This window comes from Aureobasidium subglaciale (genome assembly GCF_000721755.1).
Source record: "Aureobasidium subglaciale EXF-2481 unplaced genomic scaffold scaffold_18, whole genome shotgun sequence".
In the NCBI taxonomy this organism is placed as follows: domain Eukaryota; kingdom Fungi; phylum Ascomycota; class Dothideomycetes; order Dothideales; family Saccotheciaceae; genus Aureobasidium; species Aureobasidium subglaciale.
The window spans coordinates 108,330-133,920 of NW_013566977.1; the positions used below are offsets into that span (position 1 = coordinate 108,330).

General features: G+C 50.0%; 14 protein-coding genes across 14 annotated transcripts; 7 read left to right on the forward strand and 7 right to left on the reverse strand.

The window, feature by feature from the left end:
• The first annotated feature begins 661 nt into the window (after positions 1–661).
• On the forward strand, positions 662–1,561 carry AUEXF2481DRAFT_42245 (glycosyltransferase family 34 protein). The gene has a single exon (XM_013486118.1). It carries the CDS (start codon positions 722–724, stop codon positions 1,517–1,519), a length of 798 nt encoding a protein of 265 aa, XP_013341572.1. The 5' UTR covers positions 662–721; the 3' UTR covers positions 1,520–1,561.
• Positions 1,562–2,627: 1,066 nt separating this feature from the next.
• AUEXF2481DRAFT_347219 (uncharacterized protein) lies at positions 2,628–3,585 on the forward strand. The gene has a single exon (XM_013486220.1). The coding sequence runs from the start codon at positions 2,862–2,864 to the stop codon at positions 3,372–3,374; it is 513 nt and encodes a 170-aa protein (XP_013341674.1). The 5' UTR covers positions 2,628–2,861; the 3' UTR covers positions 3,375–3,585.
• A 712-nt stretch (positions 3,586–4,297) lies between these two features.
• AUEXF2481DRAFT_7000 (uncharacterized protein) lies at positions 4,298–5,318 on the forward strand (the record flags this gene model as incomplete). Its single annotated transcript, XM_013486039.1, has 2 exons — positions 4,298–5,081; positions 5,140–5,318. The coding sequence occupies 2 exons, from the start codon at positions 4,298–4,300 to the stop codon at positions 5,316–5,318; spliced, it is 963 nt and encodes a 320-aa protein (XP_013341493.1).
• A 1,217-nt stretch (positions 5,319–6,535) lies between these two features.
• Positions 6,536–7,427, forward strand: AUEXF2481DRAFT_42249 (uncharacterized protein). The gene is made up of 2 exons (XM_013486119.1): positions 6,536–6,955; positions 7,023–7,427. The coding sequence occupies exons 1-2, from the start codon at positions 6,586–6,588 to the stop codon at positions 7,295–7,297; spliced, it is 645 nt and encodes a 214-aa protein (XP_013341573.1). The 5' UTR covers positions 6,536–6,585; the 3' UTR covers positions 7,298–7,427.
• A 131-nt stretch (positions 7,428–7,558) lies between these two features.
• On the reverse strand, positions 7,559–8,422 carry AUEXF2481DRAFT_31505 (uncharacterized protein; the record flags this gene model as incomplete). Its single annotated transcript, XM_013486078.1, has 3 exons — positions 7,559–7,853; positions 7,904–8,076; positions 8,129–8,422. 3 exons carry the CDS (start codon positions 8,420–8,422, stop codon positions 7,559–7,561), a joined length of 762 nt encoding a protein of 253 aa, XP_013341532.1.
• Positions 8,423–10,652: 2,230 nt separating this feature from the next.
• Positions 10,653–11,388, reverse strand: AUEXF2481DRAFT_31506 (uncharacterized protein; the record flags this gene model as incomplete). Its single annotated transcript, XM_013486079.1, has 2 exons — positions 10,653–11,215; positions 11,271–11,388. The coding sequence occupies 2 exons, from the start codon at positions 11,386–11,388 to the stop codon at positions 10,653–10,655; spliced, it is 681 nt and encodes a 226-aa protein (XP_013341533.1).
• A 143-nt stretch (positions 11,389–11,531) lies between these two features.
• Positions 11,532–14,101, forward strand: AUEXF2481DRAFT_42253 (uncharacterized protein). The gene has a single exon (XM_013486120.1). The coding sequence runs from the start codon at positions 11,935–11,937 to the stop codon at positions 13,777–13,779; it is 1,845 nt and encodes a 614-aa protein (XP_013341574.1). The 5' UTR covers positions 11,532–11,934; the 3' UTR covers positions 13,780–14,101.
• Positions 14,102–15,038: 937 nt separating this feature from the next.
• On the reverse strand, positions 15,039–15,836 carry AUEXF2481DRAFT_81680 (uncharacterized protein; the record flags this gene model as incomplete). Its single annotated transcript, XM_013486195.1, has 2 exons — positions 15,039–15,318; positions 15,727–15,836. 2 exons carry the CDS (start codon positions 15,834–15,836, stop codon positions 15,039–15,041), a joined length of 390 nt encoding a protein of 129 aa, XP_013341649.1.
• A 1,248-nt stretch (positions 15,837–17,084) lies between these two features.
• On the reverse strand, positions 17,085–17,700 carry AUEXF2481DRAFT_42257 (uncharacterized protein). Its single transcript, XM_013486121.1, has 3 exons — positions 17,613–17,700; positions 17,488–17,561; positions 17,085–17,440 (listed from the first exon to the last, which is right to left on the reverse strand). Exon 3 carries the CDS (start codon positions 17,367–17,369, stop codon positions 17,193–17,195), a length of 177 nt encoding a protein of 58 aa, XP_013341575.1. The 5' UTR covers positions 17,370–17,440; positions 17,488–17,561; positions 17,613–17,700; the 3' UTR covers positions 17,085–17,192.
• A 318-nt stretch (positions 17,701–18,018) lies between these two features.
• Positions 18,019–19,625, reverse strand: AUEXF2481DRAFT_47675 (uncharacterized protein; the record flags this gene model as incomplete). The annotated part of the gene is made up of 3 exons (XM_013486156.1): positions 18,019–18,715; positions 18,841–19,194; positions 19,267–19,625. 3 exons carry the CDS (start codon positions 19,623–19,625, stop codon positions 18,019–18,021), a joined length of 1,410 nt encoding a protein of 469 aa, XP_013341610.1.
• A 158-nt stretch (positions 19,626–19,783) lies between these two features.
• AUEXF2481DRAFT_42258 (uncharacterized protein) lies at positions 19,784–20,773 on the forward strand. Its single transcript, XM_013486122.1, has 2 exons — positions 19,784–20,649; positions 20,716–20,773. Exon 1 carries the CDS (start codon positions 20,201–20,203, stop codon positions 20,612–20,614), a length of 414 nt encoding a protein of 137 aa, XP_013341576.1. The 5' UTR covers positions 19,784–20,200; the 3' UTR covers positions 20,615–20,649; positions 20,716–20,773.
• Positions 20,662–22,774, reverse strand: AUEXF2481DRAFT_349578 (uncharacterized protein). Its single transcript, XM_013486221.1, has 6 exons — positions 22,366–22,774; positions 22,284–22,305; positions 21,954–22,226; positions 21,704–21,898; positions 21,292–21,651; positions 20,662–21,246 (listed from the first exon to the last, which is right to left on the reverse strand). The coding sequence occupies exons 1-6, from the start codon at positions 22,557–22,559 to the stop codon at positions 20,710–20,712; spliced, it is 1,581 nt and encodes a 526-aa protein (XP_013341675.1). The 5' UTR covers positions 22,560–22,774; the 3' UTR covers positions 20,662–20,709.
• A 107-nt stretch (positions 22,775–22,881) lies between these two features.
• Positions 22,882–24,001, forward strand: AUEXF2481DRAFT_350693 (uncharacterized protein). The gene is made up of 5 exons (XM_013486222.1): positions 22,882–23,244; positions 23,297–23,469; positions 23,520–23,629; positions 23,678–23,814; positions 23,864–24,001. The coding sequence occupies exons 1-5, from the start codon at positions 22,990–22,992 to the stop codon at positions 23,960–23,962; spliced, it is 774 nt and encodes a 257-aa protein (XP_013341676.1). The 5' UTR covers positions 22,882–22,989; the 3' UTR covers positions 23,963–24,001.
• AUEXF2481DRAFT_42263 (uncharacterized protein) lies at positions 23,880–25,154 on the reverse strand. Its single transcript, XM_013486123.1, has one exon. It carries the CDS (start codon positions 24,847–24,849, stop codon positions 24,040–24,042), a length of 810 nt encoding a protein of 269 aa, XP_013341577.1. The 5' UTR covers positions 24,850–25,154; the 3' UTR covers positions 23,880–24,039.
• Between the last annotated feature and the right edge of the window lie 437 nt (positions 25,155–25,591).

Here is a 25,591-nt window from a genome sequence, read left to right on the forward strand (position 1 = left end):
AGGAATCACGAGTCATCACGTATGCTAACATGATTGGGCATTTTTCCATCTATACCCCGTATGAAAAGGGGTGTGGAACCTGGAGACGTTGTGCGGCGACAACGGGACTATGCCTTGAGTTGTTCCTTCGATTCCTTCGCGTGGGGGGTATGTCGTAGTCCGAAGCCATATAACGCTAGCGCGGGGACGTTTTTATCGCCCCCAGATACATCGCACTACAAGATTGCGACTAGCTAACCTTATGCGTCTAATTGTACCAACCGGTATCTGCGTACCGAGCTGAAATTCATAGGAATATCTAGTGGATTAGTAGCTGAGAGAGCGAGGTACAGGAGCAGACTATCCAAATGGCACTAACGAACAACGGCAAGCTCAGCTCATCGTCCGACTTGATTGCTATCAACATCGTCCGCGGCGAACTGTTAACTACTTGTACTTCCGTCAATCTCTCCAAAATCTTGCTTACTTCTCTCTCTCCAAATCACAATGGCTAGTGTACTTCGCCACCGTATTTATCTGCTTGCGGGTTTCTTTGCGTCCTGCTTGTTCTTTGCAGCTCTGCACGCGCACTATCGTCCGGATGGTGTGGTCGTTACAATTTTCCAAGGCGACTCTGTTGTAGGTATCATTCACTGTGTTGCAAGACGACTTACTGATTGTGCTCCAACAGACCACACTCCTTACCGATGGGAAGAAACATGCGACAGATCCCTCCGTCAAGATGCCTGAGACTGGCAAGGGGCCTCGTGGAAAAGATGTAGTCCTTCTCATGGCCTCGGACAACAAAGGCAATCAAGGCCAGCCTATCCACAACCTGCGTGAGAGAGTGATTGAGAATCGTCAGGAATATGCCGACTGGCATGGATATACTTTCTACCAGGTTGACTTTGACGAGCTGGACTTCTCAGGTCCTGTTGTGTGGAAGAAGATCCTCGCGATTCAGAAAGCATTCGCCGCGCACCCTGAGGCTGAGTGGATCTGGTGGCTCGATCTCGACGCAATCATCATGACCCCGAACGTCGCTTTGTCTACATACCTTCTCCACCCTTCTGTCCTTGAGAAGAGGCTCTTGAAAGACGTTGTTGTCAAACACACGCCGCACAACGGCTCAAGCGTAGCAGCCGAGGATGTGAACCTCATCATAGCTCAGGACCACAATGGTTTGAACGCAGGAAGCCTGTTCCTCCGAAGAGGTGCCTGGACTCGTATGCTCTTGGATGCCTGGACAGATCCATATGTTATTGAGCACCATAAAGATAAAGGAAAGGAGCAAGACGCTTTGATCCACTTTGTCAAAGAGTATGACGAGGTTCTCAACCATACCGGATTTGTGGATCAACACATCATGAACGCCTACCATGTTGGAGGTGAGCATATGAAGTGGCAAGAGGGTGACATCTGCGTGCATTTTGCAGGTTGTTGGGTTGCAAACGCATGCAACGAGGTGTTCGAAAAGCGGTGGTCGACGCGCACGACTGTGCCTGAGAAATATCTCAAGGCTCCGAGGCAGTTCCCGTAGTACTACCAATGCAGAAAAACGTGTGAATTCATCTCCACACTCTTGATTGATTGAATTGCAGAGGTGCAATCTCCAGCGGAAGTCAAAGATGGCAGCTCAGCTTTCGATTGTGGGCTTGTTATGATTTTCGTCAGGATTGCGACAGTGAAATGAATTTGACATAGAGCCGTCAGAAAATCTGCAGTCGTCGGTTTGGAGATTGCCCCGATGCTTGGAGCACTATTCTCACCGGAGCTAGACCATTTGCCCTTGTCAAGTAGGCTGATTTCTAATGATATCACAGAGCATCTCATAGAATCGCTGTCCTCGATCTGGTGCGAGTAATTCCACACCCCTCAAGACGGCATCAACTACAGACCCTAAGGGGCACAAGACGCCTACTGGACACGTTGACGTTGGCATGTTAGGCGCGACCCATGTGACATCTGTCGAGTTCAGGGGTGGAGAAGAGCTGCAAGAATCTGGATGGCGACATTGGGCCCAGTAAGGGAGACAATGACATGAAGGAACGTCAGTCAGGCGAGAGAGGAACACTGTTGGATGGGGCTCATCGTCCCGAAATCGCCGAGTGGTGAGACTGAGCCTAGTTCGGCGTCGCCGACCCCTGAGCATGCCCTGGGTGCCTGAGTCATGGACAGGGCAGACGACATATAGCCGTTGACGTATGCAAGCCAAATCAAGGCCGACTTCCTACAGTCGACTATTGCAGTAGGGGCTGGAGATTAGAATCCGCTGGTCGCATGCAACCATGAATCCTGCGGACCAGAGCTGAGCTGTGCTGTGGCGGTCGCTTGAAACTCCGACGAGAATAGCGAAAACGGGCGGATGATCCGGATTATGCGCCAGACTCGGCGCGTTAAGAGGTACATGCAAGGCAGAGCATGAGCTTCAGCTTCAGCTTCGAACGTTTGTTGATCGCCGTTGCCAGAGGTACTGTAGGATGTCAACTGTGCAAGATCGTCATAGCGAGAAGAGCGAGGGTTCAGCCCGATTATCTTTGCTAAGAGCACCGTGCGGGGCTTGTTGCCATCATGATAGCACCAGTTCCAATCGACCAAAGCCTTCGAGGCATTATCAAGCGACTGACAACCATGACATGTGTCTAATTCGAGGCCCGATTGGGAGAAAACACATGAGCAGTGTATCTTTGGACATTTGTCTAATCATCCTGATGTCTGCCTTGATATTGATCTTGCAGCTAGCAATCCCTCGCCAAGAGCTCCCAAGCCGGTTGCCTGACTTGTGCTGAGTCTGTCACATAATCCTGGATTCTCTCGTCTCATCTTGGCAATTGAAAGCGTCTCATCTTGGGAGTTAAAAGCGTCTCGTCACTTGCAGTCGAATGTATTTCAGTCTTCAACAGTACAACAACAGAAGCCAGGTGGCTGATTCGCGCGACCTAGCGAACATTCTCGAGCCCTCACAGTCTAAGATGACATTGGACACCGATACTATGAGCATGGAGGATCTCGCGAGTGTCGTAGCTCGCGAGAACGTCATAGGTCACTCCCAGAACACCTTTGATCTTCTTGCAAGATCCCCGAAAGGGTACATGAGCAATTTTCGCCTCGTTCTCGCAATGATGCAGGTCCTTTACGATCAAGGCCACTATCGACACTTGCAGACTTTGATAGTCGGACTGACTGGATCAGAAGAATGGTCGACGAAGGAGAACCAAATCGCCACGCTCTTAAAATACGTTACCCTGGACTCGACCTATGCCGACGCCTCAAATGAATTCACAAAGGCGAGACTCGTTCAGGACGTCCAACAAGCTCTTCATGAAGTTGAATACAGTGTCGCAAAGCTTGAAGATGTGAATTTGACAAGTTGGTCCATTCCGGGACGTTGCTGATGAATGACCAGATTTTGCAATCAGTGTTACTCTTGCGACTGAGCTACCCTCAGCACAAAGTCTGGGAACGGTGCGGTGTCAATGAAGACTTAGGCGTGCTCGGCGGCATCAAACTCACTTTTCTGATCAAATATCTCCTGGACCAGGGTTATTACTGGGAAGCAGAGCATATTCTCCCGATCTTCTTCCGGGAGTACAAGACCGAATCGAATCAGACCGAGCTCGAGTGCATTTACTCGGCCATTGAAGTGTTCCTGAGCCGGGTTGACATGTCAGACCGTCGTCAGACTTGGGCACAAGCCGCCATGCTACAAACATATCTTGAAGGCTGTATCCGTGTGACAAGCTGGGCCTCACATATAGGGTCTTGGAAAGCTTTCTGGCAACCGAAAGAATTACATCTGGACGAGCTCATCTCGGAAGTTCGAGGGAAGTATGGCGAGGAGACTTGGCTGTCTTCACGAAGTCGTATACGATACGACCTCATGTGTATCGACTTGAAAGTGTGGAATGAGCTGAGTCGCGGAAGTTCCCGCAACTACGAGAATTCACCTTCCAAGAAGGAGGCTCTACGCACTTTGTTCAAGCTCAAGGAGTTGGCTGCCCGGAACCGAGACAATCGTTCACAAGCTAGCGTTCAATGGAGACTGGAGATGCTTGCAAACTTCGCGGATCCCCATGTGATCACAGGGACTGCTGACTTGGTGTCAGTGCCCAAGCACATCTACGAGCTCCGACATGGAATACTAACTCGACAGGACCATGACCTCCAAAGACACTGGTTGGTCAGATCCCAAGGCACCATCCATAAGTTGGACTACTGGAGATTAGAAAATGACTACGAATCCATCCTTGAAAATCACCGTAGCACAGTCGTCCTGCTTGGTAGGTCAGGAACGGGAAAATCGACACTTTTCCGCACGATGACTGGGAAATATGCCGCAATACCTGAAGCTGTGCCTTACGCATCAGATCTCAGAGAAGAAGCGTGTATGACGCAAAATGGCTCTGTTCTACGCATCGTTGACACGCCTGGCCTTGGTGACCAGGACGAGGAAAACTTTGAGATATGGAAGCAAATCTGCGAGACTTTGCGAAGGGAGACCAAAAGCAAACAGAAGGGGAGTTACGTGGTGTACCTCATCGATGTATCATCCAACGAGATGAACAAAGCAGATCTGAAGCATATGCAAGCTTTGAAGCTCCTTGTAGGAGATGAAAACTGGAGCAAAGTGTCCATTGTCTTCACGCGCGGTACGACAAGCGGTGAGGATGATCTGGACTGGCGTAAGAAGATTGAGACAGATCTGATGGAAAAATACAAACGTCTCATCTTTGGAGAAACCAAGAAAGATAACGCCGATATCGTCTTACTCAACCTGGACTACACGGACAAGGAAGTACTCAAGTCCGAGACCGAGAAGATGCCCGGTATCGACAGCGGTGAATCAACAGTAGGAGCAAAGACAACAGAAGACGCCCGAGCTATGTCTCCATCAAGCTACAAGGACCATCAAAATAGAGCGGCCACCCCTCCTCCAAGCTACGATGATAATAAGAATGGCACAGTCACAAAGCTTCCACCACCCCACGAACAACCCGAGAGTAACAAGGCCAGTGTGCCACCCCCAAGCTACGAGAGTCTGCAGAACAGTGCAGTCGCAATCCCGAAACGACATATATATCGTCCAGCCAATTTCGATCAAGGTATGGTACCTATGAACAAGAGACCAGATATTGTGACATCACGACTGACAATCTGCAGTCGATCGACTGATATCCAGGGTATTAGCACAGCAGAGCTCAGATCCGTTTATGTCCCAGCATGAAATGGGTGTGGAAAACTGGACATTCGAAAGCACAAAGATCGGACGCTATCTCAAGCTTTTGAGACCATGGGAACCGTCATATGCTAGTCAGCAGACCTCTGTGTACAGTTTCTGAAACAGTGAAGGATGGATTAAGATAACTCAACACTTACTTACGTCGAGACACTGGATTGCTGAATCCAAGGCGAAGGTCCTGCAGGCAGATTTGCAAAGTCTCTGACGATAGATTGCGTGGGTGTGCGTATCTAGAGGACACGAAAGACTCGAGCCTTAAGCTCTAAATCTGGTTGCTCCCTATCGATATTTGCTACCAATAAATTCAAGGTCGGTTACCGCGACATGGCGCAGTACCTCGAACACTTAAACATGTGATTTTCTTAGATTCATCGTTAGCCGCAAGTGGCTAGATCAACAGACCAAGACCCCGACTGGATTGAGGTGCGCAGCGAGTCTGTCGTAAGTCGTTTGATGATAGTCCCTCCGAGTACGTCAGGAGAAGATCTAGGTTCGCTAATCCCTTCTTTCTCCCTAGCAGCTCCACCGCAAAGCGTCGAGCGCTATCGTAACAGCTCTTACAGTAAGACAACTCTTATAATCAAGATTCACGGACCTGGATACCGCCTCCAACTTGTCCCGTTATGAGACAAGCCGTCGAGCTCTGCATGACAGAATCTCTCGTCGGAGAGGATCTGTCCTATGGGTAGTGGCCAGCCACTATCATACGCATATGGACTTGAATATAGCCAGGAGGAAGATTTGTAATGGCCATAGTAGATAGTAAAGTAAGCTATTGGATCTGGGCTGAAACCAAGTCCGCATATCGATGTATGAGGGAGTTGACCAGCTATTGCGAATCACCTTTCTCCCGTGGTTTGATTCATGCATGTTGTTATTCTCAGAAGCTCCAAATTTCTATCTACCAGTGAGGGTGTTCGAAGTCTGGAATAACAGTTGAGCATGCCGTTCGACGGCTTCTTACTAAAGCGTCAAAGCTCATATCTCAAGCAGGGCTTAATTTGACAGGATGAGGGAAAATGCGGTGTGTTCGGCCTCGAACTCCATGATTGATTCTCAGGAGCTGCGATGCTATATTAATATCGTTTGACACCCCGAACACAAAGTCGAGGCTTGCTATGGCCAGACAAACCCCGTTCGATGATAGAAGAGAAGTGCAAAACTCCGTCCTGTAGCCTATGACGAAGCAACTGACGTTAATAAATGCTTCCCTGGCAAGGCGGCTGGTAGGCTGTGCCGCTGATCCGAGCGCCTTATATCCCTCTAATTCCCGCCAACCCCCCCCCCCCCNCAATCTTGCATGTTAAATATAACAGCATTTCCGACCTCTGTGCGCGAATCATAAAAACCCAAATACCTATACCACAATGAACGAGATTTTGCCCCAAAACGACAGCTACACCAAGCTTTACTCCCATGAGCTAGGAGACGAAGAATCACTACCTCTCTACGAACCATCCACTCCCCTAAAGCTTACCCCTCCTGACGCAAAAGCTACACCCAACGAAGTCCGCGAATTTCTCGAAAAGGTTCTGATCGAGAACAGAGGTTTGGAACCAGGACACGCAAAACACATGGCGGCGAAATGGACAATAGGCACCGGTCGCGACCTCCTCAAATATCCCATCGCCATGTACACCGAAATCTTCGGCTTGGAGGCTGGATGGATGGTATACAAAGAAGTGAAACTGGCAGAGGCGGTTGGAAAACTTGACAAACCCGCTCATGAAACAAGTCGTAAGTTTCTGGTTTCTTTTCCCTGCGCTCTAGTAAAAAAAATAAAATTCCAGCTAATGTGCAGCAGTCGGTGGTTTGGTTTTGGTAACTATTCTCGAAGGCTTTCTTGTCATGTTGACTGTGCTGGTGTCGAGATCTCCCGTCAAAACTTTCTTGATCGTGATGAGTGCTATTGGAGGTATCATTTGGATATTCTGCTTGATTGGCTGTATTGCGGACAGCATGGGAGAGCGTCAGGAAGAGCGGAAGGTTGATATGGATGCTCAGAGGGCGCGTTGCGAGGATAAGATCGAGAGAATTCTGCTCAAGGAGATTGCGCGCCGGGAAAGAGAATCGGGATGATTGAGTTAGAGACACCGCAGTCTTTGTATATCTAGAGAGATGAAGCGCACGTGGAGTCCCTGAAGAAACAAGGTTAACAACTACACTCTTCCGAAATGCCGATTTCCTTTCCTGCTCCGGTGGCGCGCCGGTTTATGATACGATAAATTGTGCTTATCCCTCTGTCCAAGAAGAGCATAGCGAAAACGAGATCTGCGGGCGGTACAGTCGAGAATCACTTCAACGTCAGGGGAGAGAAAGATATCAGATTGGAATCATCTACTACGCTGTGATCGCTAATGGCACGATGTTGGGTAGTGCTGCCTTGACAGTCACCTCATGGGCCCTGAGATTCCTCCAAACCTCGATCAAGCCATTGAGATACGCTTCGTACTCTGTACGTGCGTCACCCGCGAACTCGGACGCAAGATAGACCATCTCATCAACCGTAAGATCATTGTGGTCAACCACAGATGTGCACAATATGTAAGCCAGAACATTCTTGTGTGATGCTATCACACCTTCATTCGAGAAGTTGTATCGGTAGGTATACATGTCGACTCTGATGATGGCATTGCTGTATCCCATCAGTATAGAGCTTGGATTGGCATGGATTGAGTCACATACTGTTTGATGCAGACGAAGAACTTCTTATCGTAACTCTCACCAGCCGATGTGTCACCCAGAATTTGCTTGAGACCAGTTTTCACGACGGATTTGAAGCCTTCGAGGGCGCCTTTAGCTCCGGTGTCGCCCATACCGAAGAAAGCATCGACGGCTTGCTCGACACCAGGGGATCCCTACAGAGCGATCAATACGATTCCGGATGGTGTTGCGATGTGTGGATCTTACCTCTGAGCTCGTGTCCACGCGAACTGATCTCTCAAAACGAAGCGCTCTTTTGCCGGGCACGCTTCTCTTCGCTGCCGAACCATTGTCGAGGAACATTGCTATCAGCTCTCCTTCAAAACTGTCCAATCGGGCATCTGCCAGCTTCATGAGGATATCGAGCTGCTCTCTAGCTTTGGCTTCTTTCTCGTCTGAGTTGGCGAGAAAATGCTGATAACCTGACCCATGTTCGATGTAATTGAGAATTCTTGTGATGATAAGCAATTTGCTTTGAGATGGGATGATGCTCGTTCTCATATGTTGTAAGCATCTCGACTTTTCGATCTGCCTGGACTCATTCAATTCACTACAAGCAGGTAACGTCGTCTTCCAATTGCTTTCGGGGTACCGCAATCAGGTGTTCGCCAGCACCAGTCTTGAGATTCTTCGTCTATACTCAATGCGATATAAACGGCGATGGAGCAAAACTCCTCTTGACAGTCCAGGTTCTATCACCGACAGTTGCTGCTTGTGAACCGCTGCGAGGGCTGATAAATTCATCTATATTGGCCCAGCCACTGAGGGGTTGAATACGAGCTACCAAGCAATTCTCGAGCATTGCAAGCAACAGCCGCTCGGGACACTGGCGATTGTAAACATCTCTCAAGGCCATTACGAAGGTGACGTGGATACGATAGCAGGTGGCCTGGAATCTTACGAATTGATCGACAAACTGCTTGAGCAGGGGTTTATTATCGTGGCTGCGGCAGGCAACAGCACGGATGGACACGGAGTAGGTCCCAGCAATGATGGAAAAATTCATGATCGAGCTGATGGTGAACGCAGACAGCCATCACAGCTGAAGACCGAGAGCTGATCCATGCCAAGATCAAAGCTTATAAGCCGAATCAAGGAGAGACCGCGGAGAACGAGTCCCCAGGCAGACCGAATGTCGTGAGATCCGCACACGACGCTGCGCCCAAGACCGAGGATCTCAAACCAAGTGACCCGAATATCGCGGGGGTCCAAGGCAACAATCATCTCCAAACCCAGGTCAACCAGTGATCTCAAACGTCAGATCTGGTCATGTGGAGAGACAAGAAAGATTCCGAATGCACAAGTACTACTGTCTATCAAGCGCAAGAGCCTCGTGGGATTTCCTACCAAAATCTCAAGCTGATAGCTGGAAACCCGACCATCTTCTGACCACCAATCCAAACCAGCAACCTAGATGGCAAAGAGTCAGACCTTCCTGACGGAGCCCACGATTGCTAACACTGCTAACGAACGAGTCTTGCGTTTCATGCATCTCAAAAACAATCAAGATCCCTGCTGTACATACTGGAGTGCTCAGCATTGGTGGTCTCCACACAGACGGTCAGATTTCGTACAGATTTCTACCATAGCACTGGCACGTCACTCCAGGGATCGATTCTATCAGTTGGAAACTTACATAGGTGCAGGCGTCGACATATATGCCCCAGCAACGCAAGTGAAAGTTCTGGGGCAGGGATAAGGATGGGAGGGCTACTGTGCTAGATACTAAACCAGATGGTAAAGCGATAGAAGTGACTTTCCTATGGTGAGTCTAATATGCGCTGATTAAAATACTGACCTCGTCGAGCGACGCCTGTGACTGCTGGTGCGTTGGCCTGTCTGCTATCTGAAGGCCTGATTGAGAAGGGAGATACTAAAGCTACGGTGCTTGAGAAAGCCACTTTTAAGGACAATAACGGTAACCGTCGTCTCAAGTTTCAGATGATGTTTAGCAATCATCTCGGCGCCGGTCTCCGTCCTACTCCATAGTCATTCTTACCACTACCGTTGCTGAGAGTATATGTCAAGATGTTTGGTTTTTTCACGATCTTCCAGAGTTCCAAATGCAGATGCTTGTGTTCAGCTAGTAAGATCGGCCAAGAGTGATCACCGTCGGTTGTCATTTTCGATCTCGTCTACTCCCTGTATCTGGCTCTCTACAACTCAGCATGAATAACAGATACCTCAGAGAACACTGGATAGCGGAGATCTGGGAAGCTCGCGCCTCGAGAACCTGGTGTGCAGCTTCTGATACCAGGACCTCAATCACGAACAAAACGGTGTTCCTTCGCTCGTAGAGGTCAAAGGAGACGTCTGTGTTGCCATGATTACGAGGATATCATGATTGGAGCATTGTACGAGCCTTTCAAATTGGTAAAGTACATTGGCAGGAAAACAAAGTTGAGAAAGTGGTACGTTGAGATGGTTTGGCTTGTTCAGCTTGGCTTTGATGATGATTTGCTTTGATGCGTTGACGATTCCTGTCGTCGGTTGATTTCACACTACACGACAGAAAGCGCGGTACTTCTGTGAGCATTCTGGCGTGTGATGTCTCGAATTGACGATGCGGCAGCCGGGGAGGCCTTGTGCATCTGATGAGCTGGCGTGATCGACCTTGCGAGGTTCTTGTTTGCCTGATTTGACGGGAACTCGCGATAGAGGCTCTCTGACTGCGGCATTATCCTTGTGACTGGTTGGACGAGATTGTCCTTGTGACCACTTGAGAACGTCTTCAACCCTGCTGCATCATTCTCTTGACGCGGTCCAGCAAGACATTGCTCTCTCTTCCCAACTTCCTCTGACCATTCTTGCCACCACTTCTCGCTTTTGCCATTGCCTTTCTGAACTTCTCCCTCTCTTCAATCTTCTCCGCTCGTTCCACTTGCGATCTCTCATATGCAGCACGACGCTCTTCAATCTCTCTCTTTTGACGCTGTGCAGCACGGTGCTCCTTGGCGAAGGGGATGATCTTCTGGCGACGACTGTGGTGGATGCCGTCCAGGTTTGATTCCTCGGGTTCAGCAGGCGCCGGAGCCTCGACGATGGGTTCAGGTGACGGCGACTTTGCCTTGGGCTTTGACTTTGACTTTCGCGGTGCCTTGACTTCCTTTACTGTCTCTTTGACTTGTTCCTCGACTTGCTCTTCTTCCTGCGGCTCGTCATCTGCCTCGTCTTCGGAGGGGGCGTATGTTGCTGGTCGTTTGGGTAGGACGTCATCTCCAGCTTGAGCCTTTTGCTTTGCGTATTCCTTCTTCAGCTTTGCCTTTTCGATCAGATTGCGCTTGATCTGGATGGCTGTAAGATAGCTGTCAGCAGGTGATTGCGCGTGGTGGAATGGGCGCATAAGTACTCTTGCGACGATGGGTGCCGTCGGGCAGGTTGCGCGGGCCTACGTCAAAGCTCTTCTTGTGCTTCTTTGCCGCGCGATCTGTAGATGCTTCATCGCGTGGGCGTTTCGTTATGGCCATTGTTGTGATGTGTGATGTGTGACGTGTGAATAGTTGGTCTTGTGGATAAGAAGCGTTTCTTTGATGTTTTGCCTGGGTCCGCGAGTGCCAAGATTGCGGGGAAAAGACAAAATTGATGGAAATTCTTTGACGAAAATTGCGGGAAAGAAGTCGGCGAGTCGCAACGGCCCGTCGCTGTGTGGTGCCTGCTGCTTTGGCTTTGATTGCATCAGATGACTCGATTGGAATCTGACGACGACGACGCTTGCACCTGCACATTCTGCCCTCATCTGCACCTTCCTCATGGTCACCCGTGATATCCTGCGAGACATTTCCTCATCCGCTCCTGCCAACAGCACATCGACGACATTCAGGCCGATTCGCTCATTCTGACGTCGGCAGAGGCTTATCAGATTGCGAAACCATCAGGGTCTTCAAATCGAGCGATAATCGACCTTCACCGCCCGGACATACGGGACACACGACACCTCCCTCGCACCTTCCACTTGGACGACGTCTTTGTCCGTAAGTAGCTCGGAGCTGTTCAAATGTCCTCTGAGCTGCATCATGCCGCACTCGAGATACGACAGCCCGGATCATGACGCTGTCGACGACCGACTCTTCAATCCGTTCTTCACCCACCGCCTGCAACATGGATCCGACCGACAGCGAAGCCCGAGCCCCCCTACCAACAGACAAGACATCATAAGGAGTTTAAAGACAAGGGGAGACGCCGAGAGACACAGACAACATGACCGTCTACCATCACCGACGCGGATCCCTCTGGACCAAGACAGCAACGCTCTCGGCCTCGACATCCTCCGTCCACGTTCTGCACTACACCGCGGCGACTTCAGGGAAGACGGGGACTCTCAACATGCCATATCCACATCGCCCATCGTACCGTGGCATGCGCACTCACAACTTTTCCAACGGCCCAGAGCCGCGTCGCAGGCTTCGTTATCTACCAGCTTTTCTTATCAGCCGCCGACAAGCCCGCTAGTCCACCAAGCCAACGCTGCAGATATGCCCGACCAGGAGCAGGACCACTTTACACCTACAAGGATTTCACAGCCACTCTTACATCGACATTCCTCGTTGCGTGCTTTTGCCTACCAAGCACATCAACCTCGTCGCTCTATAGGCTCTATCGGTAGTCTGCCGCAACCTCCGTTTCCATCCACTCGCCGACCTTCCATCACTGACGCCTCCCCACTGCAACATGCTCCCATGGTCGGCTCATATGAGGAAAGCATTTTACGAGGCCGCATGTCAACCACGCCATCGAAACCACTGCATTTCGTCGCCCAGATCGGTGTGCTTGGCAAAGGTGACTGCAAGCTGAGTCTCAAGTGTCCACCCCATGTTTCCATTCCATTTCCTGCCGTCTTCTACAGCTATGCCTCTGGTACTCACACTGACCCTGAGCCCAGCCCATATGTGGGCATGCTCGACCTGGAGAACAACCTGAAAAAGCCAGCCGAGACTGATGCCGTCACGTCACGACGAAGACGGGAACATCATCACGACCAGCATCACAACAGAGTCACCCCACTTGACGGACATGACAACAATTCTCTTGACCATGACAAGCTACATCGACGTCAACACAAACTGTCTCGAAGGCTAAACGCTCCGACGGGGGGTTCTTATCGTATCCCCGAACTAGGCCAACTCCAGATTGTCATCAAGAACCCCAACAAGACTGCGGTCAAGCTCTTTCTCGTTCCTTACGACCTCAGCGACATGCCTCCGGGAACAAAGACCTTCATCCGACAGCGCTCTTACTCTGCTGGTCCCATCATCGACCAGCCAATCTCAAACATCACCAGCCATCGAGATGTCGGAGTGGAGAAACCAGTGCTTAGATATTTGATACATCTCAACATCTGCTCAACAGCAAAGGGCAGATATTACCTCTATGGCGGGACAAGAGTGGTATTCGCAAACAGAGTTCCGGATGCCAAGGAGAAATTGCGCACAGAGATGCAAATGCCTGAACCAAGATACTCTGCTTGGAAGCCCTCTACTACGCTTCCAGGAGCCGACGCCGCCGCCGCAGAGAAAGCAGCAGAGGCAAAGAGGCGTCGCAGTGCCGTCTTCCCTTCTCACTCCACATATGGCATTTACCCGCAACTATCATCTGCTTCTGTGGATGACACGACGTCATTCCCAAGTCTGTCCTTCAGAAGTCGCCCACTTTCAACCTTGGAGAGCCGACCGCATAGTCGTGGTGAAATGGATGTGGACGTGGACATGGAACATACCAATCCATACAGAAAGTATGAGCTCGAGAAGAAACAAGGATTCACCTTTGAAAGACAGGAAAAGGGCGCAGAAGTTAAAGGGAGACAGGAAAGTTTGCTCTCGAGAAAGTTGAGGGATTTGGAAGTTCGAGGAGAACAGGCATGATTTGGAATCTGCTACATTGTTATGGGTGTTCGGTCTGCGGCACAGGATGGGCATACGCATGAGAAATAATGGCGTTTGAATATATATACATTAGCATAAGTGTTGGAGTTTGGTCATCATCAGGTGCAGTTGTCCAGGGGGTTTCTGGCACCATAATCCGGAGTTTTATTACTAAGCCTTCAAATACGCATATTCCATGCCAACTCGTAATGGGAGTATCAACTTTGAACTTTCTCCATTGCACCGGCTTGTAGATTAGAAAGAACTTCTACTCTACTGGACCATGTTCCAGTGTATACAAAAGCATCCTCAGTTTTTCACCACAGGAAATGAAGCATCGTCTACGCGCACAAGACTTCTGGTCTTCATATCGGTTAGATATGCCTCGATCGTTGTCTTGTAAGCTTGACTTTGCAGACCAGTCAGAAATATCCAAGCGTTCTTTTTTTGCAGTATGCTGCGACAAGGACTTTACGCTGCAGACTCGGCGGCAAATTGCTTGCGATCATGATCGTCTTTATCATCACTATGCAATGGAAAATCCAGCATCGGACAAGACATCTGGCCTGAAGGATTGTCCTAGAAGACCAAATTTGCAAGCGAAAACTCAAATCGAAACCCAACAGCATGACTCGTCCTCAATCGCAAGCGTTTTTCCGAATCCTGACCAGAAACATCTGAACGGGAAGGGTAGTCACATTGTCTGTTTGAGCCCATGATCGAGTAATGAAATCCGACGAGTACAGCATGTTCCCGACATTGATCAGTTCATAGTCGAGACCTGGATGCTTATCGAGGAGAGATACGGTCCAGTTAGCTGTGGGCTGCACAATCACCGCTGGAGTATTGTTTAACATGGTCAATGTCGAAGAGAACTCGAAAGAAGGAATCCCCACAGGCGATACCACTGCCTAGCCCATGGTAAGTTTTGGTACTCTGGATTGGGAAGAGCTGCAAATCGCCAGGAAACAAAAGTGATTGTGTCACTAGCAACGGAAACAGTCACATCCAAAGATGTTGTCGATGAACGAGCCAAGGACGAGATCGACAGCCTTGACAATCATTGACAGCACCACCTGGTTCGTCAATAATCGCCCCCACAGTAGCTCCAATGGTCTCCGGAAAGAACAGATGGCCCACACTATCTGTGGTCCCACTGAGGCCATCAAGAACACCTCGTGGTCATGTAAGCGAAGATAGACGCTCATCCAGAAACACATCACTTACCGGCGGACGCACTAACAAGTCTCGCAGTATCATTAGAGATGTTTTGCAGGTCCTGTGTGAAGACATGATTTGTGTCTGCTGTATTGACCAAAGACCATATAATGCTGATGTTCTTCGAGACCAGGGCTGGGGAACTCAGGGCCGAAGTTGATCTGGTCTCTCGTGAGATAACCTCGGCTAACCACATCTCCTAAGAACATTATCTTTCGAGCAATCTCCTCCCCTCCAAGGTAGACACCTGTCACAAATAGAGTCAGAGTGTCGGCCAATGGACTAGTAATCGTGTCGACAAGGATGTTGTTGACAGTCCATCTGCAGATGGTGTTAGTAGCTAGCGCAGCGTCTATAACCATCAGGCCAGCTAGCACTGCGATCCGGAGTGACATGATGATGGAGTGGCGAGTCCGGGTCGTTCTGGACTGAGCAACAGTATTCGCAGGCGACCTCTTTAAATATATGTGCCATCCGGACTGTCCAGCGCACGGTCAGCCAAGTATATGGCTTTCATCAGCCGTACGCAACTGCATGCCAGGAAAATGGCTGAGGTTCTAGATGATTGAAGCCCGGACAATCATTGCTCTCGAGTGTCTGCGGTCCCTGGGGCATGTGTACTCATAGTTTCTGATCCTAAAATCCTGGCCCGTAGGAGACCCTTTCTCGTACATGCATCATTTCGAGAACTAGCAAACTGGTGGCCCAAAAAGTAACTTCGTAGCATACATCGTAGGTCCAGCTGAGGTATGAGACACAACGGCGTTCGATGGGAGGCTCGTAGCCATCTGGGCGTAAAGACCAAGGACGGAAGTAGGGATGGCAACCCCTAGAGTCATGACGACTAACACCGGGTTCATTCACTCATGAGCAACACCTGATGTCAAAGTCAGTCTTTGCCTACAATTGGAGCCAAGCATATATTGAGAAAGTTCTGGCGGTCAAGATAGCAGAGGCTGACTTGAGGCGCAACTCATGTTCTGGTAGATGCACGGACTATATACCACGCGATCTGACGGACTCAGTCCGCTGATAGGGAACTGGCTCCGCCAATGAGACCAACGACAGTGTCTTCGAATTCAGCTGAAGTCGCCGACGCAACTCAATCTTGACCTCGCAAGCTTCGCTGTGCGATCAGGCTCTATGCCACTGGGACAACACGCCAATGACAGGATACCCAAAGATGTCCTGACCATCCACGCAGAATCAACAACACGGCCCTCCATCAGGATAAAATCATTCCATAGGATCGATCGCGGTGCAGCGATCTTTAAGCTACGTCCGTCATGTGGTTACTACAATTCCGCGAACACGCCTCCGAGCAAGCAGGACAACCACAACGCGCGCGGAGCTTTCGAAGACAGATTGTTGTAAAGTTGCAGATCAGCCTCTCTGCTATACCTCAGCAAAATCGAGGCGAGTGAGCGAGGAAGATGACAAGAAAGCTAGCTCATGTATCTCTCAGATCCCGCTCAAGTTCATTCCAGTCAGCACTACTAGGCGGCCCGAGCCATTCTGGTTCCCATGGCCAGCGTCTATGTCCTTCTTGGTTATTATCACTCACTTTAAGGTCTCTAGCTTGAGCCTCATCCAGTCTGGTCTGCGGGTCCCTGACACTTCCAAAGCTTGCTTATAGTTTAGAAAGTCCTGGCGTATAACCACTTATCCATCCTCGACTTCACGTCTCTCGGCTATCAAGTCCATATTCTCGTCCCAGTGCCGGCCTTTCCTACCATGTTCGAGAAAACCGACCAAGCCATATGGGTTTGGTGCGATGCGAAAGTCGTAGACACAGCCACCTGAGAAGATCTTGTTCATTCAGGACGAAAGCAGTGCTTTTGTTTCTTCGAATGTACGGGGCTAATGCACGTTGTTGCCGTAAGATGAGAAGAAGATGGGGATGTTGGCGTGGCTGAAGCGATCGATCTGAGGCAGTTCTTAGCTGGCGTGGTGGCTTTTGTAGGATTGTGTTACCAAGGCATTGTAGCCGAAATCTTCCATATTTGACTCTCCGGCCCAGGACCAGTTGTTACACTGTATTTGAGTCACTCGTATTTGCTTCCGAGATGGCTATGATGTATACTCACCGACCAAAAACCAATCGATCCTGCAACGCTACCAGTAGTCAGATAATCCAGCACGACTTGGTCTCGCTCGCCACTTGACGCGGCATCACAGCCTATGGGAAGAACTCTCTATCCAGTGGCTTTGTGCTTTGCATCCATGTATCGTTTCAGGTCTCGCACGACTGTTTGGATAATAAGAGCGACGTTGAGACTTTCGTCTGCGTCTATCGATAGAGATGCGGCTAATAAACCCAGGGCGTTCCTATACTTTGCCATCATATCTACGGTCTTGAAGTATAAGCGCATGTTGAGTGGATTGAATAAGACTCATATGGACGTCTGCGATTGATCGAGCTGACCGTTGCGTCACCGACGCACTGCAAGATCAATCAGTATAGTCCAAGATATGGGGGACAGCACTGACAGTGATCACATATATGCCGGCTTAACTCAGTAACTGCATAGCTTAGTCATGCGATTTCATGTTATCCGCTTTGACTGGCAAAATCAGTTGTAGTCAAATGGTTGCACGTGGAGTAGCTGACTAACAAACGAAGAGCATATTCAAGCCTAGCTCTTCGAACAGCTCAATGTCGCGATGCAGTCGAGGCAGAAAGTCATCAGACATGGGATGTCTATTCTCGCAGACTTGGTGAGTGACGCCACGGATCATGAACTTGAAGGTATCAGCTGAGCTCAGATTAGCGTTCGGAAGACGCTGACCCGTTTGTCATCTCTCAAGAAGTAGCGACCGCGAATTCCGATTGTGTCCTGCATCTTCCGCGCAATGCAAGTGATTGTCTGGTTCTATATCGCGTTATGATTGTAAGAGTTGAAGCATTGAGTCCTAGGCAGCCATTTTGCTACCTATGACGCACTTGATGGGTCTTGAATATACTTTCAATCCTTCAATCTGCGGCCGCCGAGGTCAACGATTCGAGTATACCATCAGCTCTCATGCAGTTGAATGGACGACATTCCAAACCTCCAGCCCTTCCTCCCATTTAATGTCAACCCACACGTCTGTTTCACCATCACTCCATCTTTTCATATCTTTGGGCTTTGTCGGACCCCAATTGACCTGCGCACCACTGACAAAAGCAGCAAACTCCTCATTCCAGCTTCTCAGCCAGACTCTCTCCTGATCTGTTAGACCACCTGGGAAGTCAGAACCCCAGAGCCAGATCGGCACATCAGAAGAATGTGTCACTCCCCACTCTACTGGTATAGTAGCGTCGACGCACTTCAAACGTCTATCGAAGCCATACCTCAGCACGTTTTTGCCAGGTATAAGACCGCCATTGAACAGTGCATTGAAGAACCCTCGTTGCATATGATGAACTTGCAAGTCGGCGTAAACGCGACCGAAAAGTTCCTGCCAGTCTGCGCAGTGAGCAGGCAGTTTCTGCTGGGAGCCACAATAGTGATGCAGAAGCTTGTCGACATCAGTCCTGGGATATTCTGCGCAGAAACGAGCGTAAACAGAGTCGAAAGAGTTCCCAGGTGTGCGCCAATTCCGGTATATGATATGCTCATCCCTACACTCACCGCTGAGGAGAGTCATACCGCGCTCCTTCATCCGTCGCGCGAAGTCTCCATTGTTGATCTGCGCAAAGAGATCTTGAGGATAGAACTTGTCATCGGCCAGGGGTCTGAATTCGGAGATTTTCATGGTCTTTTTGTACGTCAATTAGTCGTTCAAAGGGGAGCTCACGTAGCTTCGCGAGCTTTGTCGCATCGTCGAGATCTGCTGAGATTTCGAGCTTGTCAACAAAACTCGTCGAACTGATTTTGCTGTTCGCTGAGACTCTTGGGTCTCAGACCTGGACCATTGGACAGCATGATGATTCGTTTGATGAGACTCTTCTCAGCGGCAACATAGTACAACTCATGTGCCAGCTGATGGAACGTCGAGTAAGCGCCTGCCGAGTATCCAGCACATGTGATATTGTCAGGATTACCGCCGAAGTGTGCGATATTCTGGTGAGTCCACTCCAAAGCCATGCGCTGATCCCAGAAGCCCATATTGCCATACTGTGTACCACCGCCATCACTAGCCTCGGCCGCAAAAGCCTTTCCTGTGACGAAGCCAAGCGCATTGAGCCTGTATGCTGGAAGCACAACTATGGGTCTGAATGCAGATTCCGCCAGTAGTGGCACTAAAGAAGAAGGGTTCCAATTGGCAGTGCCCCATTAAAGAAACCCGCCGTGAAGATAGAAGAGTACTGGCCATCCTCCTTGAGGCGTTTTGCCAGCAGGGATCCAGATATTGAGCTGTAAGCAGTCTTCGTCAAACAACGAAGCGTCTGGTGGGATACAACTTGGTGGTTGCGGACAAATTTTTGTGCCGGTCGTGAAATGTCCTGGAAAAGCTTTCGTACCATAATCATAGTCTGAGGGGAGTTTTCGAGGGAGTCGGAAGCGATGTGGGCCAGTCGGAGGCAGAGCGTATGGTAGATCACCAAAATAGTGGAGGGCTGGGACATTATCGAAGGTTAAAACGAGACCTTCGAGGATTCCCAACGGGCCAGCGTCAAAAACATGGGTTTCCTGGCCGTACATTATGGGCGTTTGAAAGCGATGAAGTGAGGAAGGCTCCCTGCTCCACAAAGCTGAGCTCCACTATTTACTAGTCGTTCGTAGCTCAAAAGGCTCTCGACATGAGCGATCAGCCATATGGTCTTGTCAGGCTCGGATCTCATCTATCACACGCCTACGCTGCCGTTTGTATCGTGTCCAGTCATGTTCAATACCTGGAGGAGAGCAGGACCGAATACGCCCGCGGGCCAATGATATGACCCGAGGCTTCCCCGGTTGATAGCAACGAGCACTCCGCCGACTCCCGGCTCCTTCCCGACCTCCCCGCTGGACTGTCACAGTCTGACACATGCAGGTCCTGAAACTCCGACTACCCTTTACATTATGTAGCGAAAGCGAAGGAGGTTTTGACTGAAGGACTGCACGATGTTCCCGCGCTCTTCGAGATAGAGGATTGCGCTGGATCAAAGCCAGGAGTCGATCAGTTCAGATCAGACGCTTTCGGACACCTCTGCTTCTGGCATGATGCTTTTCACTTCTGGAACAACCACAAATCCCAAAGGTCTGAGGCCATCTTGACCGCACAAGCGAAGAGTCTGATGACCGCATGGCAGTATAGGCCATGTGACCGCCTCTTGCACGTCCCACCCCTTCATCACATCCACGGCACAGTCAACGCAATCCTCACACCATTACTCGCTGGCAGTAGTATCGAGTTCATGTATCCCTGCAAGGTCGATGAAGTTTGGAGGCACTTTGCAGCTCATTCCATTGGTCCAGATGGTGCTTGTGGCAACACTAGGGAAGTCTATGATATAGGATGTCGAGACACAAGACTACCAATCACGTTCTTCAATGCTGTGCCCACTATATGGTCTCGCATGTTGGAATCCTATACCTTGCTGTCAGGGCTGCGGGCGCCCGCAAAAGAAGCCATCTCTAGTAGGCATCTTCGGCTCAACATATCTGGCTCGGCAGCATTGCCCAAGTCTATTCGTGACGGCTGGACGTGATTACGCTTCTTGAGACGAGTACCCACGAACACCCCGTAAGACTCGATTCGTGACACCCATTCACGTTTGTGAATTGCTTATGTCTCTAACATCTGCTACAGCTTTAAACGCAAGACAGCCTCTATCTGCGAGGCTGCTCCCAACACATTTTCTTCCTCGAATTTGCGTGCCACAATCTGTAGACCGATGTCATGCCCGTACATTGTCTCGGGGTCATAATGCTTCCAATTCCATGCATCGACTTCGTTGCGAGCGACGTAATCGTGCTGCATATTATCATCCAATTCCTTGTGTACTTTGCCCGTGGGGAACGACAGAGCGGGATAGTCGAGAAAGTTGAACAACTTTGTGTATCCCACCCAACGACAGCAGCGATGATGCACAGCTGTGTGCGGCATGGTAGGTACAAGTAGTATGTCCACAGGTCGCCCAGACTTTGATCGCATGGTGTTCCACATCTCATGGTACGCCTGTTGTGCGGCAACTTTTCTCTTGTTCAACTGCCAATACTGGTAGACCGAGATAGCGGGGCTTCGATCAACAAGCGCCTGAACATGAGGCACAAAAGGCTCTCCACCTTGCAACACGGCGGAACGTATATCCTCGCCTCCGTCTGCGGTGTAGTATTCATCCTATGTATGTCAGTCTCGTGATCGCTGGAATCCAGATCGACGTACCATGATAGAGATGCACTCTCTGTTAAGAGATGTGTCCCATTCTACTATCTCGTGACCGGCTGTTTGCAACTTGGCGACTGTCTCGCGGAAAACGCGTGCGATAGGCGGATGAACCCTTACTACACCATCGTCCGGCATGATACCTATAACAAGCTGCTTGGTCGAATAATTTTCGAACACAGCGGATTTCCAAGGCATAGGAGGCACTTGCGAGTCAGAAGTCCACGGCTCGGCTTCAATCACAAGCTTAGTGACTAGAGTCAAAGAGCTCAAGGATCTGGCCATGGGACCGACGGCTGACGGGACATGCTGCTGACCGTCTAGGGACACCTCGACATCTTTGTATGACATTCGGCCACTCTTGAGGACTACTGTCAGTATACATGCTGCGATGGATTCGAAAACAACACACCGAAGGTTTAAATCCGAAGAGCCCGTTCATGTGGCTGGGGATACGAATGGATCCGCCAATATCGGTGCCCCAACCGTTGAGCGAGCCATGTAGAGCCAGCAGGGCCGCCTCTCCGCCAGAAGAGCCTCCTGGAGTGAAATTAGAATTCTTTGGATGACAAGTCAAACCCCACAGAGGGTTCTCTGTCTCACACCACTGAGAGGATCAGTACCGGGCTTAAGCCGAAGAACAAGGCACTCCTATCACGAACCATGATACTTTGTGGCAGATTTGTCTTTGCGATCACGATTGCGCCAAGTCGCTGCAAGAAGTCCACGATGAGCGCATTGGATGTTGCTGGCTTGAATGCACGTCCAACATAGCCCAATGTCGAGTCAAATCCTTTGATGTTGAATTGATCCTTGAGCGAGATTGGTACACCATGTAGAGGACCGATTAGGGTACCATGCTCCCGTCTGAAGTCATCAAGATGTTTCGCTTGCACAATGGCATCCTGGAAGCAGATCTCGGTAAGGCAGTTTGTCTTGAGCCAAAGTATCAGTTTTGCTCAGTGAGAACACCAGCGCGTGGATGACCGGACCTGCAATTGAGCCTTGCAAGCTCTGCCATGATGTCAGACTAAACGTCTTGTCGAGTTGAGTCTCCGAGGGTAGGTATCTTACTGAGTGATGTAGGTGCGAATGACATCTTCCGCTGAGAACTCGCCAGAAGCCATGAGTGAGGTCAAAGCTTTCGCGTCGTCCAGCTCGGTGACGTGCTCGATTGTCGCGTCCTCAGTACTGCGAGAGTACTTCACCACCATCTCATCTCGCGCGCTGACTTTGGCCGCGGCGATTTTCTGCCAGGAATTCTTCATGGTCGAATTCGTGAGCTGCAGCCAGTCGTTAACTTTGGTTCTTGAGCCGCAGGATTCGACTCCTTTGGTCGGGTTATTCTCAACGAACACTACCTATCGCCAGTCGTCTTCAAGTATGCAGTCTCGAGTGTCATTCCCGCAGTCTCCTCCGGAATCGAATACGTCTTTATGCGATATAATATCGTTGTCGCTGACAGCTCTGAGCGCCTACTGATAACACTGCCTCACACCCCTGCCCGACAAGCCATACTTACCCCACTTTAGGCAAGCTGCACCACAGCGTATGACTGCCGCGAAGGTACCGAGGGGATCCCGACGTGTCCGCCGCATCAAGCTATCCTTGCCCTTATACCAACCGCGGGTTCATGATACACGCTGCGTTCACATTTCTGGAAGACCAGAATAAGTAACACGCCAACGTAACGTCAACATGGACCGTATACTCGCAAAGCCAGCCGACGTCTGCTGTCTCAAAGGCTCTTTCTACTCAGGGGAGCCCAAAGGCAAGACAGAACAGATTGACGGAGTGGATACTTATGTCGCAACGCCTGAGCCAGAGACTGCCAATGGCAATGTGTTGTTGTACTTCCCAGATGCGTTCGGCTTGCATACAAATGCGTTTTTGTTAATGGACGCCTTTGCCTCATGTGGTTTTCTCACAATGGGAGTCGACTATTTCCTTGGAGTATTTTCCGCCTTTGAAACTTCAAAAATCTGAACTTACTGATTTCGCTTAGGACGCTGTGTCGAAATACACAATGACACCTCTCAATGATCCAGATTTCGACCTCAAAGCTTGGAGTGAGAAACATCTTCGTTCATCCGAAGATGTTGCGTCAAAATGGGTCGCAAATGTCATGTCGAAGTACGGCAAGTCAGAGGGCGTCAAATTCGCATGTGTTGGTTATTGGCAAGTCACTCAATCCGACAAACAACCGTTATCCTCTAACAGAGTTGTAGTTGGGGCGCGCGTTTCGTGTGTCAGCAGCTTTCTGACGCTGGCATCTGTAAGGTCGGAGCTATGGCACATCCGTCGTTCATGAACGAAAGTCACATCTCTGGTGTCGAGTGTGAGTCAGCGAGTAAGACCCCTTGAGACGTTGACTAATGTACTGTAGTACCTCTTTATATCGCAGCGCCTAGCATCGATAGCTTGTTCCAACCTGAGCAACGTAGCAGGACCGTCGATATCTTGACTCAAAACAAGAAGTGCTTCAACATGCAAATTTATGCAGAAGTCGGGCATGGGTTTGCGGTAAGTTTGCCTCCTTCCGAGCTTGGTTCTGGAAAGCTGACATAGCTAGACACGAGCGAATCTGTCTGACCCATACGAGAGATGGGCAAAAGAGCAATGCTTCAGGAACTTTGTCGACTGGATCGACTATTGGCTCTCGAAGAACTGATTGATTCGCAAACCCATAGTGACCAAGTCGAGGCAGGATAATTACTGCTTGAGCGTCTTTCTGGAGTCGGATCACTTCTAGTGCCATCGTCCATCTATATAAGATAAGTCGACACAATCAAGGACACAGACATAACAAGGTTTCCAGCCGAGGCAGACTGTTAGACATTTCTTGATTGAATATTCCCAGCTCATCGTCGGGACGCTTGCCTTAGTCTTCAGCAGTTTCAGCAGAACATCATCCCTTTCTGCTACCATGTCCGACCAGTTCACTGACTGCAGTGATGTCCTGGCTTGACGTTTTAGTTCATCAAGACAATCCGGACTCCAGTCAAAGCGGTGCTTCAGTATGTCTTCTTCCCAACTCCTTATTGCTGGTCCGAGGCGATCTAATCGATTGTCGAACCCTTCAATACCCCCACCTCCTCCGAGAGCATTGGTCGCAATCGGCCCGGTCAGAGCCCATCTGAGTCCGGGACCTGAGGTCACAGCAGCATCGAGATCTTCAGCCGATACAATGCCGCGGCTGATCAGACTGTAAGCTTCATTGTTGATGGCGGCCTGCAGACGATTGGATACAAAGCCTGGGATCTCTTTATGCAAGAGTATAGGCTTCTTGCCTAGAGATCTGTAAAACTCAAGAGCCCCTTGGATGCAATTTTGAGTTGTACCTGAATGAGGCACAACTTCAACCAGAGGTATCAAATGCGGAGGATTGAATGGATGTCCGATGAGTATGCGACTAGGGTCTTTCTGGCACCTTCCAATGAATGCTGAGGATGGTAAACCCGAAGAGGACGAAGCAATCACAACACCGCTTCGGGTATGTCTGTCGAGAGTCTCGAAGAGGTCCTCTTTCCAGTTGACACGCTCGGGCCCATTCTGCATGCAACAATAACGAGTCAGCTGTTAGCTACTAGGATCAACTTCATCCGCCTCCCGCACCAACCGAGCCCCCTACTGACCATGGATACTGAGCCTGGGACAAAGGAGCAGGATATTGATATGGTTGACGTGAGGGAGCAGGGACGTGGGCACGCGGTGGCGAGAAATTGGCGACATTTATGCCTTTGAAGTTATGGCGGGCTAGGATTGCTTGGAGGTCGTCCGGCATGATGAAGCGTATCTGGATTGGTCGTTTGTCGGGAGGCGGATGAAGGAGCTTTTACCGGCTTTTCCGGCACGTCGTTGGTTCAATGAGCCTCGGTATAATATCGTCCACAAACTCATAATTCTTTGACACAACTTCAAGTTCTTGGTTTGCAGCAATAAGCGGCAACGCATTTCGCAGATATCCTCCGAAGTTCTCTTCTGCGCCTGGTGCAGGATCCGTGATGATGACTTTGAGGCCTCTCGAGAGAAAGAGGACCGCCCATCCCATACCGATGACACCGCATCCGATGACAGCGACTGTGTGTATTTGTTCCGGCATGCTCGAGTCCTCGATTCACTGTATTTACCAATGCTGTGGCTTCTTGATGGCTGGATCTAGTTATATCTGATATTCAACTCCAAACACGTGAGCATGGTGGCGTTCGACAACCACTGTCACTGCACTGTCACGTCCATTCGGATACGCGGGGACAACTACGGTCAAGAGAAGGAGTCGCCGCGGTTGTCGGTATCCGGG

Bases quoted from the DNA above. Each gene is read 5' to 3' on its own strand.
- AUEXF2481DRAFT_42245 (XM_013486118.1), top strand. From the start codon at position 722: ATGCCTGAGACTGGCAAGGGGCCTCGTGGAAAAGATGTAGTCCTTCTC.
- AUEXF2481DRAFT_347219 (XM_013486220.1), top strand. From the start codon at position 2,862: ATGTATTTCAGTCTTCAACAGTACAACAACAGAAGCCAGGTGGCTGAT.
- AUEXF2481DRAFT_42249 (XM_013486119.1), top strand. From the start codon at position 6,586: ATGAACGAGATTTTGCCCCAAAACGACAGCTACACCAAGCTTTACTCC. The intron at 6,956-7,022 runs GTAAGTTTCTGG...AATGTGCAGCAG, and splicing joins ACCCGCTCATGAAACAAGTC to TCGGTGGTTTGGTTTTGGTA.
- AUEXF2481DRAFT_42253 (XM_013486120.1), top strand. From the start codon at position 11,935: ATGCCGCACTCGAGATACGACAGCCCGGATCATGACGCTGTCGACGAC.
- AUEXF2481DRAFT_42257 (XM_013486121.1), bottom strand. From the start codon at position 17,369: ATGCGCTTATACTTCAAGACCGTAGATATGATGGCAAAGTATAGGAAC.
- AUEXF2481DRAFT_42258 (XM_013486122.1), top strand. From the start codon at position 20,201: ATGACCGCATGGCAGTATAGGCCATGTGACCGCCTCTTGCACGTCCCA.
- AUEXF2481DRAFT_349578 (XM_013486221.1), bottom strand. From the start codon at position 22,559: ATGAAGAATTCCTGGCAGAAAATCGCCGCGGCCAAAGTCAGCGCGCGA. The intron at 22,306-22,365 runs GTAAGATACCTA...ACATCATGGCAG, and splicing joins ATTCGCACCTACATCACTCA to AGCTTGCAAGGCTCAATTGC. The intron at 21,652-21,703 runs GTGTGTTGTTTT...GTAGTCCTCAAG, and splicing joins TCTTCGGATTTAAACCTTCG to AGTGGCCGAATGTCATACAA.
- AUEXF2481DRAFT_350693 (XM_013486222.1), top strand. From the start codon at position 22,990: ATGGACCGTATACTCGCAAAGCCAGCCGACGTCTGCTGTCTCAAAGGC. The intron at 23,245-23,296 runs GTATTTTCCGCC...GATTTCGCTTAG, and splicing joins GAGTCGACTATTTCCTTGGA to GACGCTGTGTCGAAATACAC. The intron at 23,815-23,863 runs GTAAGTTTGCCT...TGACATAGCTAG, and splicing joins AAGTCGGGCATGGGTTTGCG to ACACGAGCGAATCTGTCTGA.
- AUEXF2481DRAFT_42263 (XM_013486123.1), bottom strand. From the start codon at position 24,849: ATGCAGAATGGGCCCGAGCGTGTCAACTGGAAAGAGGACCTCTTCGAG.